Source organism: Ochotona curzoniae, unplaced genomic scaffold (genome assembly GCF_017591425.1).
Source record: "Ochotona curzoniae isolate NIBS_2020 unplaced genomic scaffold, NIBS_Ocur_1.0 patch58, whole genome shotgun sequence".
In the NCBI taxonomy this organism is placed as follows: Eukaryota; Metazoa; Chordata; class Mammalia; order Lagomorpha; family Ochotonidae; genus Ochotona; species Ochotona curzoniae.
In genome coordinates this window covers 1,034,595-1,051,299 of record NW_024467037.1, presented here as the reverse complement: position 1 = coordinate 1,051,299, position 16,705 = coordinate 1,034,595, and the positions used below count along the sequence as shown (strand labels likewise).

At 37.4% G+C, this 16,705-nt stretch overlaps 1 protein-coding gene across 1 annotated transcript in view; it reads right to left on the bottom strand.

Moving 5' to 3' along the window:
- The window catches only part of LOC121168114, a 92,545-nt gene that overhangs the window by 12,446 nt on the left and 63,394 nt on the right, over positions 1-16,705 (bottom strand). The window contains exon 15 of the mRNA XM_040997905.1: positions 9,203-9,258. Within this exon, the coding sequence (XP_040853839.1) occupies positions 9,203-9,258 (56 nt within the window). The remainder of the gene's footprint in view (positions 1-9,202; positions 9,259-16,705) is intronic.

Genomic DNA, 16,705 nt, shown 5'->3' with positions numbered 1-16,705 from the left:
TGAAGCTATTAGCTTAGACTTCTAGGAATGTGTTCTAGAACTCAGGGGAGTCTTCAGTGTTCAAACCAGTTGCCCCAGTGACAGACTATTTCAACCTCTTAAATATGCCTCCAGTTTAAATGCTTTTTGGCTTACAAACCACATTTAGCTAGTTTGATTTGGCTTAGTTTTGCTTGCTGTGTATACATCTGATACCATCTTTAAGGAAAATATTAAAGGTAAGATTCCTTGTCTTTCAAAATATCAAAAATTTTGTTTAAAAAATTCAATGATTTTTGAAGTTGAGTGAAATAACTCAGAGCATGTGCACCTTCTATCCACTTTCCCTTGACAGTAAAATCTTGAAAACTAGTACAATGTCATGATCAGGATATTGGTGTAATGCAGTTAAAATGCATAGCACCTCTGCAAGGAACCTATTTTCTTCTCATCCCATCCTTTACTTCCTTTCTAGCAATCATTAAACTAATTTGTTCTATAGCTTAAAAAATTATCTCCTCCCAAGTATGTTATACACATGGAATCATACAACGTATACTTTGGGATTTTTTTCTCTAGCATAAATCTCCAAAAAAAAAATCATCTTGGCCGATTCTGTATTAATATTTGTGCTCTTTTATTCCTATTTTATTCAATTTACTTATTTACTTTATTTTAAAAGGCAGAACAAAGGGTGGGTAGGGGGAGAGAGAAAGATCGTCCATCTCATTCCCTGAATAACTGCAATAGCTGGGGCAGGACAAACTGAGGCCAGGAGCCAGCAACTTCATGGATGCCTTTTATGTGAGTTTGCCATTTGAAGGATATCTGGGTTATTATATATAATGCTATCACAAACATTTGTGTAAAATATTTCTTACAGGCCCAGAATGATAGCTTAATGCCTAAATCCTCACTTTGCATGAGCTGGGATCCCATATGGGTGATAATTTGTGTCTTTACTGTTCCACTTCCCATCCAGCTCCCTGCTTGTGGCCTGGGAAAGCAATATAGAGATGAAACAAAGCCTTGGGACCCTGAACCCGCGTGGGAGACCTGGAAGAAACTCCAGGTTCCTGGTTTCAGGAACCTGGCCATTGGGGCCACTTGGGAAGTGAATCAGCAGATGGAAGGTCTTTCTCTGTCTCTGCTTCTCTCTGTAGATCTGATTTTCCAATGAAAATAAATCTTTAAAAATATATACATTACTTACAACATGTAAGTTTTATTTATATGTTGAGAAAAATGATCCAGGATGTAATTGCTAGATCAAATGGCAGTTGCATCTGTTTATTTTCACTTTTAAGAAATTACCAACCTATTTCAGCAGTGGCTGTAAAATTTTAATTTCCCATCAGCAATTTCTTTGCATTTCATCAATATTCGGTTTCATTCCACTTTTACTTTTAGGTATGAGTCTTAGTTCGAGATTGTGTGTGTGTGTGTGTGTGTGTGTGTGTGTGTGTGTGTGTGTGTCCCATTTTCCAGTACCAGTTGTTGAACAGATTGACTTTCTTCCACTGAATTCTTTTTGCACCATTCTCAGCTCTCAGGCATATTCTTGTGGGACAATTTTTTTGGGGATATCTACTCTTCCACTAATCCATGTGTCTATCTCTCCTCCAATACATCTTCTCTAAACTTCCAATATTAGATAATTCCTCCCACTTTATTCTTTTTAAAAGATTGTTTTAGCTATTCTAGCCTTTATGCATTCATTTTAAACTTACATGTTATAGGGGCAGGCATTAGACTTAGTGGTTAAGATACCAGTAAGGATGTCTGGGCCCAGATGAGTGCCTGAAATCAACTCCCACGTCCATTTCCTGATTCCAGCTTTCTGCTGCTGTAGATCCAGAGAAGCAACTGTGAGGGCTGAAATGATCAGGTGTGAAGGAACTGGACTTTACAGACAATATCTTTGGTCTGTTCCAGACTCGGCCACTGCAGCATTTGAGGTGTGGACAGATAGTAGCATTCTCCTCTCTCACATACTTCCATACATACGTGCTCCTATAAAAAGGTCCGATTTAGGCAGAAATCACTTTGACTCCATAGATCTACCTGGAACAGTCGGTATCTTTATTATGTTGAATTTTCAGTCCTACATGGTATATCTTTTCTATTAATTAACTTCATTGATATTTTGAAACTTCAGTATTGATTCTGAACATGTTTTTTCAGGTTTGTAAGTGTTCACTGTTTGGGAGTTATTGTAAGTGTTATATTGCATTCAAACATTAGTTTCTACGCATTAGTCATTAATATTTAGAAATGCTATTGGTTTTCACATGTTGAACTGGGATTCTTCAACCTTGCTGAACTTACTTATTGGTTCTTTAATTTGCTTTTGATTTCTGTTTTTGTGGATTACTTCACATTTTCCCTCTCCTAATAGGAAACTTCACTGTTAAATTTAATAGCAGATGCATCAGTCACTTGGATATAGTCCAGCTGTTTTACATAACTTGATGTAAAATTGGATTTCTTTAAGGCAGCCATGGATTTTTCTACATTTCTTGAATTGATACACTGAGTTTCAAATTGATAAAGCTATCCTCATAGGTTTTCTGCTAAAAAAAAATATGGGAACCATTTTTCTCACATGGCATAGTACATTGGAATATATGCAAATAAAGCCTTTGCATTCTTAAAAAAAAAACTTATAGGCAACATACTCGAATCAGCATTAGACAATAGTAAAACTACAAAGACATATGGGGGGAATCAACAGCGATCCTGACAACCTCTTCAGTAAGGGCACCAAGGACTACATCCCAACTGCCAAGGAGACCACGGGGAATTGGAGTGCCTTCGGAGGCCGAGAACTCTGAGGTCATCCACCCCCATTTGGATCTACCACATGGGATGGAAGAAGCCCAAATCCTTCCTCACAGGATCCAAGGTCATTGGAACAACAGCCAGGAGCCCTGAGCGGTCCACAGAAACAGAAGAACAGTAAACTTTCTTTGGGACTAGGGAGAGGAACTTTCTCTGGTCCTTACTTAGTTCCAACTTTGGATCCCCACCCTCTCTTATAGTGACCATCAAGGTCTCTCTGGAGGCCCCCCCACCAAAAAAAAACCCAAAATAATAATAGATTAACATAGAACAACAAGAAAAGCTTAGAACCAGACAGGAAATGGTCAGCGTGGACTCACATATACTTTACTAGGTAGGACACAAAGATTAGTTACTCCTCACTAAGGTATTGAAGATTTCTCTGCACACCCCTCCTAAAACTGTTCACCTCAACTGTTGACATATGTATTGTTAGAGTTATAATCAAGTTTAGACTATCCTAAAATCTGCCAAGTTCAGCAAAATTATGCTTCAACACTATAAACTGCTAAATACTAAAATGAAAATAGACATGAGACAGCTGAATAGTACCCTATAGCCATTTTAAGGTGTATAGAAGCTGGTTGTATATAAACTAAAATTGAAATGTCAATGAAGTAGTCACAGGATGTGGTTAAGAACTTGCATTTTTAAACATATTGGTTACTCAATACCATGTCAATTAATTCCATAATGTTGTAAATTGTTGTTGATGTTATGTTGTAGCTTTTAATTGATCAGGATGATATTCTGCCAGCTCTGCCTTCAGACCAGAGATGGTCTCCCCAAGAAACCGTTGAATTTATCTGGACAATAAGATGCTGGACTCTATGCTTGGTATATGCTTGCAATGAAAGAATCTTGACTGAATTTGAACTGGTAATACTGTAATACTGCAACAAGGTGGAGGAATCCACCATGGGGGAAGGGTACAGGAAGGGGTTGGGGAAATCCCAGAGCCTATGAAACTGTGTCACATAATGCAATGAAATTAATGAAAAAAAAAAGAAAGAAAATATGTTAAAAAAATTCTTAAAAAGCACCTATTATCCAATTATGCAAAAAGATTGCTTTGTTATCCGCCAATTTTTCTTTTTTATACTTTTTTTCTATTCTATATTTATTACCACAAACCGGAGAAAATATGTGACTATTTTTCTTTTTAAGACTGCCCTATTTCAGTAAGCATAATGGCTTCCAGTTGCATCCTTTTTGTTGAAAAAGGCAGGACTTCATTCTACTTTATAGCTGAATATATTTCATTGTGTGTGTATATATATTTTATCAAGTAGATTGATTCCATAACTTAGTTATTATGAATTGAGCTGCTATAAACACGGAGATAGAAATATTCCTTTTATATGCTAATTACACTTTATTTGGGTAAATTCCCCAGGCATGGGATAGTTGGGTAATAAGGTAGAGGTTTCAGATTTGTGAGAAATCTCCATATTGTCTTCCAAAATGGTTGTACTAGCTTGCATTCTGAACAACAGTTGGATTAAGGTACCTTTTTCTTCATATTCTCATCACCATTTTGTTTTGTTTTTGGATGAATGCAATTCTATTCGACATGAGCTAAAACTCCACTGTGGTTTTTGTCTGCATTTCGCTGATAGCTAGTGATCCTGAGCATTATTGCATGTCTTTATTGGCCATTTGTATTTCATTCTTTGAAAAGTGCCCATTTCTGAACTGCATTGCTTGTTTTGCTCCTTATATTTTGGATAGTACTCTTTGACAAATGTGTGATATCTTCTCTCAGCTTATCTGATGCCTCATTTTTGCTCCCTTGTTGTGCCAAAGCTTCCTATCTAGATATTATTCTACTTATCCATTTTTGGCCTTTAAAGCCTGTACTTCTGTATTCTCATCCAATAAGTCCTTGGATATGTCAACGTCTTGCAGTTTCTGTCTCCTAATGTTTTCCTTTAGTCATTTGATGATTTCATGTCTTAGGTTTAGCTCCTTGATTCATTGTGAGTTGACTTTTTTTTTAATCAAGTATAGGGTAGTAGGGTAGGACGTCTTGTTTTCTGTCTTGGTATACAGGGATCCAATTATCCTAACACTATTTGTTGAGTCTTTTCTCCAGGGAGTGATTTTAGCTCATTTGTCAAGATCAGTTGGTTGTAAATGTGTGGCTTAAGTCCTGAGTGTTTCAACTTGTTCCATTCTATATGTCTATTACTATGCCAGTACCAGGCTGTTTTGATTATAACTGCTTTTTAGTATTTCTTGAAGTCTGATGTTGTAATGCATCCAGCTTTGCTTTTGTTGCTTAAGATTGCTTTAGTTATTCAGGATCTTTTGTGGTTCCATTTGAATTTCAGCAGTTTTTTTTCCCATATCTGAGAATGTCATTGATATTTTGACTTGGATCATACTGAATCTGTAATTGTGTGAGTTTTAATTGCTCAATGCTCTTAGAGTAACAGTTTGGAACTTTAAGCAGCAGAAGTACCAGATGACAGCTTTGTAAGGTAAACTAAGATGTCCTTAGGACTTGGAGGGAAACTTCATCTAGATTCTTTCTCTCTTGGTAAATATGAACACCATCCTCTTTCTTCTTTAATTAGTCTCTGTGCTTCTCACTAATGCCATGATAAATCTTATTCCTTTATTCCTCATAGCTTTTTTCCCCCATTGCCTGTATTTTTTAGTATTAAAGCTTTGCTTATAAATTGTGTAAATATTACATGTATTTGCATGCATTTTGGGCTGTATAGGCAGCATAAATAGTTCTTGTAAAATAAAGAGGCAACTAGCAAATAGATATGCCCATTGTTTGCAAGATCTTGGCTCAATACCCTCCCTCCACACTTAGGCCCTGACTGTCCCCAATCTAGACTCCTGTGGGTTGTGACATGTAGCTCTCCACAGTCACAGGTGGCCCCTAGTCTTGGTTGCTGATGGTCTCAGAAGAGGTAGAAAGTGTAATACTTTTAGGAGTAGGAAAATATATTTAGAGTGTACTTGCTAGTTGCATAACAATAAGCCAAAATATGCAAGGAAACAGGCAAAATGCAACATCTACTGGATGACTCTGTATTCCACTGTGCCAGGAACCAGAATTAGGAAGATGAGTAAGATAAATGTCTTCACCCTTCCAGTACAGGATCTAGTCATAAAAGCAATATAAATTATGTGTTTATTGCTTTGGTGGGGCATTAGAATGAATATTTATGTTCTCTGAAATTCATATGCTAAAACCAATCCCAAATGCCTTTTGGAGGTAGATGATTTTGGATAATTTGGCCACAAGGGCATTTCCTTCATGAACAGGATTACTGTCTGTTACGATTTGAATGAGTTAAGTAAAGTTCACGGTTAGAGTCTTGATCCTTGAAGACATGGTATTAGGTAAGACCTCGTGGAAGGTGTTCGGGCCACAGGGACACCACCTTCACAAACGGTTTCATGTTGATATAGCAGGAAAGTGTTCCTAAGAAAGGGACAATCTTGTACCCTCTCCCCATCTCTCTTTTGCTTTCTTTGTATCCTTCTACCATGGGCTCATAAAGCAAGAAGACCTTCAATATGCTCTAACCCCTTTATCTGGGGCTTTCTAGACTTCAGAACCATGAGCCAAAAGATTTTTGCTCCTTATAAACTACCCAGCCTGAGACATTCTGTTATAAGAGCACCCATTAGACCAAAAGACCACCCGTGTAAGCAACTCCTGAGAGCTCCATTTCCCCTTTGTCCTGTGCAGATACAAAAAGAAACTGGCCATTAAAGAACCTACACAAGCCTTCACCAGACATCAGATCTAACAGGGCCATGACTTTGGACCATCCCCCACCCCAACACCGAGCCTCTAGACCTCTAGAAATGTTGTTAGTAAACCACTCCATGTATCATATCTTTATTAGAGCATTCTAAACAGACTAACACCAAAACAACTACTCAGGGTGTGGTGGTATGCTAAAAAAAAAATACATAGAATCAGCTTTGGAGCTTGGGAATGACTAGACAAGTTTAGAGGCTTGGTCTAGGAAAGCCCACCATTTCTGTGAACAGACTTTGAAAGGTAATTATGATGAAGGGTCAGAAAGAAAAGAGATACAGGAGGCCTCAGTCTTCAAGAATAAACAAAATGCCAACAAAGGATGGATAGTGAAGTCTATTCAATCTCCAATGGAAATGAAGAACACATTAGTGAAAAGCAGAGGAAAGGTGATCCTTTTCATAAAATGTAAACTTAGATCACTGTACTCATAGTCCAGTAGCTTTTTGTATATTTGGAACTGAATATTTAGCTCATTGTTTCTAAGCAAAATTTTGAAGGCATGTTTTGCCGTATGTTCACTGCTTATTACAAAGTAGAAGAAGAGAAAGATGACTTAAACATACACGTACTCAGCAAAAGAAACTTGAACTTAAAGATGTGGTAAATCTTAAGCCTAATGAGACACACACACACACACACACACACACACACACACACACACAGAGGAAATGCAGTCACCAAGGCTGTGGCCAAATCACTTTATAATAAGGAGATTAGTATCAGTGCGAACTATGAGTCTCATGTCAGTCATCTCAACTGAACCTGGGCATTATACTTCAAAACAAGGGAGACAGGCCCCAAATGTCATTCAGAAATTAATAACCTTCCATCTTTAGCTTCAAAAAGGGAAATTATTGTGTCACATTGCATGATTCCCCAAAATGATAGGGCAGAGCCACTGAAAGTCAGGGAGCAAAGCTTTCTGGAGCCATGGAAACCCAATTTGCACCTGGTAACTCTGTGGGAATAGTACCTCTGTCACAATAAATCTAGAATGCAAACATCTCTCCCAGGAAAGATGAGACTGGGCCAGTGGTCTTTGTAAGAAGAATATCAAGGAAAGAAAAATTCTGAAGACTTAAGATTTCATGATCTGTGCTTTGTAGTTTGAAATCATTTGTGATTGCTACTCCTCTCTTGTAACATAATTAGATCATATAGCAAGAATTATTGTTATTTTTACATGCATGAACCAGTCTGAAAGAAGTCATTTAAACATCAAAGCATCAACATTTCCAGGGCAATTTAATGGATTATTGGAACAAAAGGGCTGAATATTAGAATCAGAAATGTTCTGGACAATTTGGAATTACTATCAATAAAGTGACTAAGCCCTACTGCATGGTATAATGGTTTGAACAGAGTTTGGTTCCCCAAATCCATGTAATTAAACCTAAAGTCTTACATTAACATTTGATGTATTGAGGGTAGAGACTTAATCTAATTATGCATCTGGGAGGTGGGACTATGGGAGGCCTTTGGGTCCTGGGAAATTTCCCTCTGAAGGTTGTTCTCATTGAAGTGTTATTTTCTCATCTTTTAAAAAATATTTATTTTTGTTGGAAAGGCAGATTTACAGAGAGAGAGAGAGAGAGAGAGATCTGTCTGCTGGTTCACTCCACAATTGGCTGCTAATGGTCAGAACTGAGGCTATCCAAAGCCAGGAGCCACAAGTCTCCTCCATGTCTCCCACACAGGTGCAGGTCCCAAGCTTTGGGCCATCCTCTGCTGTTTTTCCAGGCCATAAGCAGGGAGCTGGTGGGAAACGGAGCAGCCAGGACATGAACAGTGGTCAGATGTGATGCTGGCGCTTGGAGGTGGAGGATTAGCCAGTTAAGCCAATGTACCAGTCCTGGGAATATTATTGTATAAGCAAAGCATTGTATTTGTAGTTTATATTATTTATAATTCATACTGTATTTATAAGTTGCTGTGTGTCTTGACTTCCTGGATTGCCACATAATTACGCTGCATGTTGCCATTACCAACTTTCATCAAGTGCCAGACCAATGGGACTGCCTGATCTCAAACTGCAAACCTCTAAACTTCCAAGTCAAAATAAACCTTTCCTTCTAAGTTGGATCTCCAAAGTATTTTAGTAGAAGTAACAAAAAGCTGACTAATACACCTAGATCTAAGAAATGGTTACATAAAGCCCTGCTAGTCTCCACAAAACTTAGATTGCAGTTCCAATGTCCTACACTTAGGAATCAGTTAATCAATAAAAATAGAAAGGAAAGTATTGGCATTTCTTTTAGGGCTTAGAATATTCTCTCTTGTGTGATTATAGTTCATGCTTTCTGAGTGCAAGATATAAGGTGTAAATCAAGATTTCCTTTCTGTTTTCACCTTTCATTTTCTTGTTTGTTTATTGTCTGATCCCTGTTACAAATTACAAAACTTCCATTTCATTTCTGAAACACAAATTACTTTTAGCTTGGCGTGGCATTTAGAAAACAGAATAAGAATAAAGAGTATTCTTATTGATAGAAATTACACTGACGACACTGAGGATAAAATTTTACACCGTTAACTGAAAACAATGCAAAATGTCAGCAAGGTTTTTAAAAAATGTGTCAACCTACATACCTGGTCTACATTTTTATCTGTACTTTGATGTGTTTTAGTATCTCTTGACATTACATCTGAAAAGGGACAAAAAGGAAAGATTACATAAACAAATTTACCCATGGCATTTAACAGATTTATTTTATACATACCTCCCTTGCTTCTATGGCAAGTGTCCTAGCAAGGTAGCTATCTTCTCTTCATTCTGATTAGATTATTCTAGTATCTTCTATGTGGATACACAGTCACTGCACAGCTATCATTGTTCCAATTGTTAGAATATTGGAAGATTTATTTATTACTTGGTAAGAAAAACATAAATGCCTCAAGACATCTAAGTGTTACTTTACATTAATTGCCCTGATTGCCTTGAGTCCCTGGGAAATGCGCCACCCCCATCCCTTAATGCTGTCACAACATAGCGAGAAGCCTCCAGATACTTGCTCCAACAGTACCATGTAATCTGGTTTTCCATGCTCACACTATATTTGTTGTTAAATATTTTGATTATCACCTTTTAAGTTATCGATATTGCCTCCTTATTTATTAAAAACCTTCATATTAGCTTTATCTAGAGGGTAAAAAAAGTTGAAAGCACAAATAGCAAATTAATAAATGACTTATTTATAAAAAATAAATGACCTATTCATCATATACAAATACATATATATTTTACATTATATGTGTACACAAACAGCATAATTTACTTCCTGAAGGAAATTTTTGTAATTACTTTACGTGAGTTTGTATTCTCAATTTCACTGGATACTTAAAAATTAAAATGTTAAAATGTTATATACAGAAACATCTTACCTTGAAAGTAAGGAAATTTTATATTTTCTTTTTCTGAGTTATTCTAAAAAAAGAGAAATGAGTAGAAAAAGTAATAAACATAATTTTAAACTTAATATTTTGATGACTACATATAGTAAAATTAAATGTTACTATTTGCTTTTAATAGGAGAAAAATCATCCATTTATGATTTATCCAGCACAACTGGGAAAAGGCAAGGCACGTGCATTGTGGAAGTATTTTGTTAGGAGGTTGAAAGTAGGACGTACTGAATGGTTAAAGGACATGATATTAGCACTGCACATCATTAGCCTCTTTTCATTCACCAAGCCCCAGGAATCAAAAATAGTAATTCAAAGATTAAACAAATTAAAAACAAGACTAATATCAAAGAATATACTTAAAATATGGCTTCACCATTTTACCCAACTGGTATACTTCTGATTTTATGTACTGTTAAGAATTCCGTGTAAGTTGAAAATATGAACTCCTTTTCCCTAGTCACTCACCTTTTATTTCACTTGAATTTTCAATTACTTTATGTTCTCAAATGAATGTGTATCAATTACCTATTTAATTTGATCACCCAATCACTAAGATCACATGTTTATTAATCTGGACTTACCTACACAGTCTAACTTTACTTCTTATTTTTATTTACTTCTTAACTCCTTAGTATACCCAGAGTTGTTACTAGGTTATGGTGCAAATAGGGCTATTTTGAGTTTTCTTTTGCTGTATCTTAATATGTACTTGCATACATTAAAACAGCTATCATGTGATTAGGCAAAATAATTTTTCTTTATTTTTCATGTTAATATTGATACCAAAATTGTGCTCAGTGTAGCACACCGATGCAGCTCCAAGGACGTAACCATGTTCCCTTCTTAGCTCCCTCTCTCCTCCTCCTCTAGTCTTTGAGGTAACATTTATTTTCACTTTTTAAATAATTTTTTGTTATTGTCTTATGATACAGTTCCATACGCTCTGGGATTTCTCCTCCACCTTCCCAAGTTCCCTCCCACGCCACTGAGGTAACATTTTTAATTAGCATTCTAGTCAAAGGATTAATGTTCAACTAAATAAGAGATCAACAAGTAAAAAGTTAAAAGATTGCAGTTTAGCAATAATATAGGAAAGTGCAGGTGCCCGGCCCAGTGTTCCCTGCCTTCTCCACATAGCTTGAACAACAAAAAATGTATAGGCAACTATGCTGGCACACTGGTATAGTTAATACAAGTTTATCATTAACCAGGCCCAGAATGCCTGTCAGCTACTGGCTGCTTTTCTCTCAGCAGTGCAAGCTTTGTCTAGGTACAAGGCAACCTGGGCAGTTGCCTAAAGGTGAGGCTTTTGCTCATTTCTCAACACAACTTTTCTTGTTGTTGAGTTTAAATTGTTGATATATTGTGGATATTAATATTTTGTTGGAGAAGTTTGTAAATATATTTTTCCATTCTGCTAGATGTTTGATCATTTTATTCATCACTCTATTATGCAGAAACTTCTTAGCTTGATACAATCCCATTTGTCTAGCTTTTCCTTGGTTGCCTAAATTTTAGGGGCCTTAGTTGAACAAGTGGTCATTTACTCAATTTCTTGTGAGTGTTTGCCTTCATTTTGTTTTAGGAATTTCATTGTCTCGATTCATAAACTTAGGTCTTTGGCCCATTTTGAGCTAATTTTTGTATATGGTGAGAAGTACGGAAAAATTTTTATTCCTTTTTATATATAATTCTGTTTTTCTAGCATTATTCACTGAAGAGATCATTCTTGTTCCAATGTATAGACTGGGTACTTTTGTCAAAAATCATTTGATAGCATGTATGTGTATTAATGTCTGGGATCCCTATTCTGCTCCATTGATCTATACATCAGTTTTTATGCAAGTACCATCTTGCTATTGTTTTGTAATATGTTTTGAAATTAGGTATTGTAATGCCTCTAACTTGATCCCTACCCTCCTTGGGATCTGTTGTGTTAGTCTATGTATTTTGTGATCCCAAATGATCTTTTGGATTGTTTTTACTAATTCTGTGAAAAAAATGTAATTGGTATTTTAATAGGATTTCATTGAATCTGTGAATTGCTTTATCTAGAACGGGCATTTTAATTATATCGGTTATTCCAATCCACGAGACAGGAAAATATCTTTTGTATTCTTCCTGAGTTCTTGTCTCCCTGTTTTATAGTTTGCATTTTAAAGACCTTTCATTACTTTGTCTAAAGTTATTCCTAAGACTTTGATTATTTTTGTGACAACTAAATGAGATTTCTTTCTTAACTTCTCTTTCAGTGAGTCCATTGTTAGTATTTAAGAAGCTATTTTGCAACTGGAATTATACAGAAATGGTTTATCAGTTCTAACAGCTCTTTTATGGAGTATTTGTGTTTTTCCATGTACAGCAAACATCATGTCTTTGGCAAACAAGGATATTTTGACTGTCTCTTTTCTAATTTTAGTGTCTTTTATTTCTTTTCTCCTGATTTCTCTTATTAAGTAGTTCAGTACCATATTTATTAAGTGTGATGAAAGTGGACATCCTTGTCTGGTTTCAGATCTGAGGGGAAATGCTTTCATCTGTAATCATTAGTATGATTTTGGCTATTGGTTTGTTACACATAGTCCTTATAATTCTGAAGTGTATTCTTTGCATGGAAGGTTTTTACAGTTTTAACCCAGTTTTAACACCTTGAACATATCATCCTATTCTCTTCTGCCCCTTAGTGTTTCTCCTGAGAAGACTAGAGTTAGTCTAACTGGTTTTCCTTTATATATGTATGTATCTTGACAATTTAACTCTCTTCACTATTCTCTCCTTGTCCTTAACTGTTGAAAATTTGACTACAATGTGTCTTGGGGAAGATCTTTTTTGATTTGGATGTCCAAGTCTTTTTCAAGACCTAGGGAGTTTTCAGCCATTATTTCGTTTAGCAGATTCTCAACACCTTTTTTCTTCTCTTCTACTTAAGGAATACCTATATTATGAATATTTGGTTATTTAATGGTATCTCAAATTTCATGTAGATTTTCTCCATTCTTTTTATTTTTGTTCTATCAAATTAACTTGAAAGTCTTGCCCTCAAGGTCAGAAGTTTGTTTCACCACTTGGTCTATTCTACTATTAAAACTCAGTCATTTTTAAATTTCATTGATTGTAGATTTGACCTCCAAAATATTCGGTTCCTCTTAAGAATTGTGGTCTCCTTAATATTTTCATTCGTGTCACTGATTTCCTCATTTCTTTAATCTATATTCTCCTGCATCACACTGGATTTCCTTATGATCATTATTTTGAATCCTATTTCTGGCATTTCATAGATTTCCTTCAAATCAGGATCTAATTCTGGAAAGCTGCTGTGTTCTTTAGGAGGTACAATGCAATCTTGTTTCTTACATTTCTACATTGACATCTGCATTATATGGCACACTGCTTTCCCAGGCTACAAGCAGGCAGCTGGATGGGAAGTGGAACAGATGAGCCACAAAGCAATGCCATTTGTTTGTAAAGTGATACCATGAGTGAGTATTCAAGCCACTATCTTGTCCTAGCATCTCTACCTTGTAGTCACACGGTAAAACTGGAACAGGTTTCATTCACTCCTCAAGAGTTGAGACTAGAGATAGAATGCAAGTAAGTTATTTCCGGGATGCACCAAGTAGATTTCAGTGATGCTGACAAAATTAGAACTAGAGCTCTGCAGTTCATAGGGCTAGAAGCATGATTTTGAAATGAATGTGAATATCCTACAGTGTGTAGCTCCCAGAGTTTTGTGTCACGCTGGGGACTGTGATGGCCATGGCCTAGTTTTCGGTGCTCAGGGAGACAAAGGGGGCTGTACCCTTGTCCCATTGCCAACCCTGAGTGATGATGGAGCTATTGTTCCCTATTTTTGTGTCTCTAGGATTGTGTGATGTGAATTGGCCTTTCTGCAGTTCTTATATTAGAGTGAAGCTGGTGTCTCAGTTTGTAACGTCAACATCCCTAGATTGCATTCATTTCCCAACAACAGACTGTTGCAATCCTGGTGTTTCAAGGTCCAATGGGCTCATTACCCAGATTTCCCAAGATGGGAGCAGATTTTTTATAGACTGCTACAAAAGCTAAGAGGAATCTCTTTAGCTCATGTAAAGCAATTGACCATAGCTCCAAGGCTAATGCCCCCAAACACCTATAGTTGCAGAACGCAAGAGGTCTGACCTTTGCTCCCCAAGTTGCCCGAATTGATTGCTTCTGTTAGCAGTAGTACAGAGACAAGTTGTGCAACAAATCACAGGCAAGCCCAGAACTCTGCAGCAGTTAGGGAGGGAGGCAATCTGGCTTTTTAGGGGCCAGCAACTTCTCAGACTCCTATTAGCTGCTTGCCAGGGTGAAGTTAGCCAGTGGGTGACTATGGAATTCTCCTTCCACTAAATCTGCTGGTGTGGGAGGGGGAGGTATTAAGAGGGGGGCATGGGGCAGGGAGCAGGGGGCAGGGCAGCTTCTTCCTTACCTTAATTTAGCTGTGCATCCAGCCTTAGCTGTGTCTCTGGCCTCTTTTCTCACTGTACCATGGAGTCTTGATTCATTGCTACATCTCCATTGAGTATTTCTGTCAGTTAAACCCTTGAAAATGTTGTTGCTGTTTTTGCTGTTGTTTTATTCCAGGGCAGCTGTAGTTAGTACGGCTTCACCCTATTCAGCCATTTTGGGTCCATCTAATAAAATAGTCTTATGAGACTGCTACTGATGAAGCTCAGTGGGTTCTTTCCTCAGCTTACTATAGAAATAAAAAGCCAGGAAACCAGTGCAAGCATAACAGAATTTTTATTCAAAGCTAAGTGATAGGAAAGCACTGCCCCTTGAAGAGGTAAGGAAGTGGAGTGTCCACCTGGACTCTGGCTTTAGGGGAAATGGCTTGTGCTTTTTATTATTTTTTTTTCCTTCTCCTTGGTTGTCTTGGCAATTCCAAGGTCCTTTGCACAGCCAGCCCAACTACGACATGCAGACAGTGAACTGTGGGATAGAGTTGAAGAATTGAGCACCTCTCCCTTCTCCTTCAAGGTCCTGGACCCAGCCTGACAGACCACTATTAAGTGACATGAATCATTGACTGAAACATTTTAAAAACTGAAATTAGGGCCTGGCGTGGTGGCGCAGTGGTTAAGGTCCTCGCCTTGCACGCCCAGGATCCCATATGGGCGCCGGTTCTATCCCAGCAGCCCTGCTTCCCTTCCAGCTCCCTGCCTGTGGCCTAGGAAAGCAGTCGAGGATGGCCCAAAGCTTTGAGACCCTGCACCCGCATGGGAGACCCAGAAGAGGCTCCTGGCTTCGGAATGGCATAGCACTGGCCGTTGCGCTCACTTGGGGAGTGAATCATCGGATGGAAGATCTTCCTCTCTGTCTCTCCTCTCTATATATCCACCTTTCCAATAAAAAAAAAAAAAACTGAAATTATACTATGCATCTTCTCAAACCATCATGGAGTGAAACTGGAAACCAATAACTCAGATTATCCCAGAAGACATGCAAAGACCTAAATAATATGCTGCTAAATTAACAATAATTAACAATGGGTTTTAGAGGAAATCAAAAGGGAAATAAGAAATTGAAACAAATCAAGGCATCAACAAGGCATATTAAAACTTATGGGACATAATCAAGGCAGTGTTAAGAGGAAAGTTCATCTCAATCAATGATTATGTTAAGAAATTAGAAAAGTACCAAGTAAATGAGCTAACCTTACTTTTTAAGAATTAGAAAATTGGCAGCAAAGCAATCCCAAAATTAGCAGGAAAAAAGAAAAAACCAAAATAAGGGAGAAAAAAGAACAAATAGAGATCAAAAGAACAATACATAAAATCAAAGAGCTGGTTCTTTTAGAAAATCAACAAAATAGACACCCACTGGCCCAACTAATCAAAAAGAGGAGGGAGATGATACAAATCAATAAGATCAGATAGAAAAGGGAAATATAACAACAGACATCTTAGACATACATAGAATTATTAGGAACTATTACAAGCAACTATTTTAGAAAACCTAGAAGAAATGGATAGATTTTTGGACACATGCAATCTATCAAAACTGAATCATGAGGCAATTAATAATTTAAATAGACCTATAATAAAGACTGAGATTGAATCAGTAATCAAATCCCTCTCAACCAAGGAACACCCTGGATCAGATGGCTTCACTGCTGAAATCTACTGAACATTTCAAGAACTTACACCAATCCCCCACAAGCTATTCCAAACAATAAAAAAGGAGGCAATTCTTCTAAACTCTTTCTATGAAGCCAGTATCACCTTAACACCAAAGCCAGATAGAGACACAACAGAAAAAGAGAACTACAGGGCCCGGTCCGATAGCGCAGTGGTTAAAGGTCCTCGCCTTGCACGCCCGGGATCCCATATGGGTGCCGGTTCTAATCCCGGCAGCCCCGCTTCCCATCCAGCTCCCTGCTTGTGGCCTGGGGAAAGCAGTCGAGGACGGCCCAAAGCTTTGGGACCCTGCACCCGCGTGAGAGACCCGGAAGAGGCTCCTGGCTTAGGATCGGCATAACATTGGCCGTTGTGCTCACTTGGGGAGTGAATCATCAGACGGAAGATCTTCCTCTCTGTCTCTCCTCTCTGTATATTCGCCTTTCCAATAAAAATAAAATAAATCTTTATAATAAAAAAAGAGAACTACAGATCAATATTCCTGATAAATATAGACACAAAGATCCTCTACAAAATACTAGACAAC